The sequence below is a fragment of the Rhagoletis pomonella genome, unplaced genomic scaffold (genome assembly GCF_013731165.1).
Source record: "Rhagoletis pomonella isolate Grant_MI unplaced genomic scaffold, Rhpom_1.0 Rhpom_scaffold_00004, whole genome shotgun sequence".
Classification (NCBI taxonomy): domain Eukaryota; kingdom Metazoa; phylum Arthropoda; class Insecta; order Diptera; family Tephritidae; genus Rhagoletis; species Rhagoletis pomonella.
The window spans coordinates 51,475,152-51,476,449 of record NW_023458558.1 but is presented as its reverse complement, the minus strand read 5'-3'; the positions used below and the strand labels follow the sequence as shown (position 1 = coordinate 51,476,449).

The 1,298-nt window shown below is 36.0% G+C and overlaps 1 protein-coding gene across 6 annotated transcripts in view; it reads right to left on the bottom strand.

Annotated features, from left to right (window-relative positions):
• Positions 1 to 649, bottom strand: part of LOC118737760 (oxysterol-binding protein-related protein 8) — a 104,307-nt gene extending 103,658 nt beyond the window's left edge. For 5 of the 6 annotated variants that reach the window (XM_036468500.1, XM_036468498.1, XM_036468499.1 and 2 more), the window contains exon 1: positions 35 to 648. In XM_036468500.1, coding sequence (XP_036324393.1) covers positions 35 to 239 — 205 coding nt within the window. In that variant the 5' untranslated portion in view covers positions 240 to 648. Of the gene's footprint in view, positions 1 to 34 lie in introns of all 6 variants that reach the window. The other variant, XM_036468502.1, reaches the window with a different exon arrangement.
• Positions 650 to 1,298: the final 649 nt, after the last annotated feature.

The window sequence follows — 1,298 nt, the reverse complement described above, 5'->3', positions numbered from 1 at the left end:
CTTTGCAGGTGCTGGCGCAGTGTTTCGGCTGCACCAGTTGGTACACTGCTTGATTGAGGCACGGCTGAATTCGCAGCACCCGCACTGCCTCCACCACCCGGGGAAGATGAGTCATTTCCGGTCATTGCATGCTGAGTCGCAACTGAAGCTGAACTGCTACCAATGCGTATTGGTGTACTGCTTGCCGTCATCAAATTGCTGACATTGGGGCCGCCGGAGCCAGATGGTGTTTGCGTCATGCCAAAAGAAATATGTGTAGTTTACTTTTGGAGGTTGGCGAATATGCCCACTATGTAGTTGATTAAGGTATTAGTGTAAACAATAAACTGCAATACATCCAGGCACTGATTTTAGTTTCTTTTTTCCTTTATTATTGTATAAAGTTATTTTTAAATTTTATTGATTTTACTTCCCACAGTGATCTATATACTTCAGTTGAATAACATTACACCGCTATTTGCTTAGCACTTTCACATTTGTTGTTCTCACTATATTAACAAATTAGAATACTGTTTAGTTATATTTATTAATTTTTCCATCTTCAGCCCCCGGGTCCACCTAAATATACCAAACGTATCCAAAAGCAACCGAATTCAACGACTCAACCAATTCCAAGACCAATTCCAATGAACGTCCAACATCAATGCAAAAACGCAAAATACCAGAGTTGCTATTTGGTTCAGTATGGTGAAAATCTATTGACAATGGATTAAGTTGTCATGGTGTAAAAGCAAATACATATGTCAGAGTTGTATAACTGTGAAATTATTTAAAATTTTAATCATGAAATATTTACAAAGGGGTTTTCATTCTTTTTTCTTTAGTCTGGTAGTGTGGCTTTGTGGCTTATATGTTTTCAATCTACCATGATAAAAATATAGTAAGGTAGAACCGCTGAGATTCACCTTTAAAATTCTTCACGTTTCCAAACAATTTAATTTTTAAATTTATTCACAAACTCGCACACACATTTTCATTTTCGATCTCAAGCAACAACAATTTCGAACAACTTAAATTTTTTATTTTCACTTTTATATGATTTTGTTGGCAAACTTCAAAAAAAAATCATAGCCGACAAATTGAGAGAACGGTTCTACCTTGCTATGTTTTTATCATGCAATCTACAATCATTAAACAAAATTTCATTTCACACGGCAAGGTGGTAAATACCTGAATGAAAAACTGAGAATGCTGAAGTAAACAGGCTTCAATACTGAATTAGCTGCCAGATGAATGGACACTTTGCTGTGTGTGCATTCTCGAATTCAGTTCCAATCAAATTTATACACTAAGAAAAA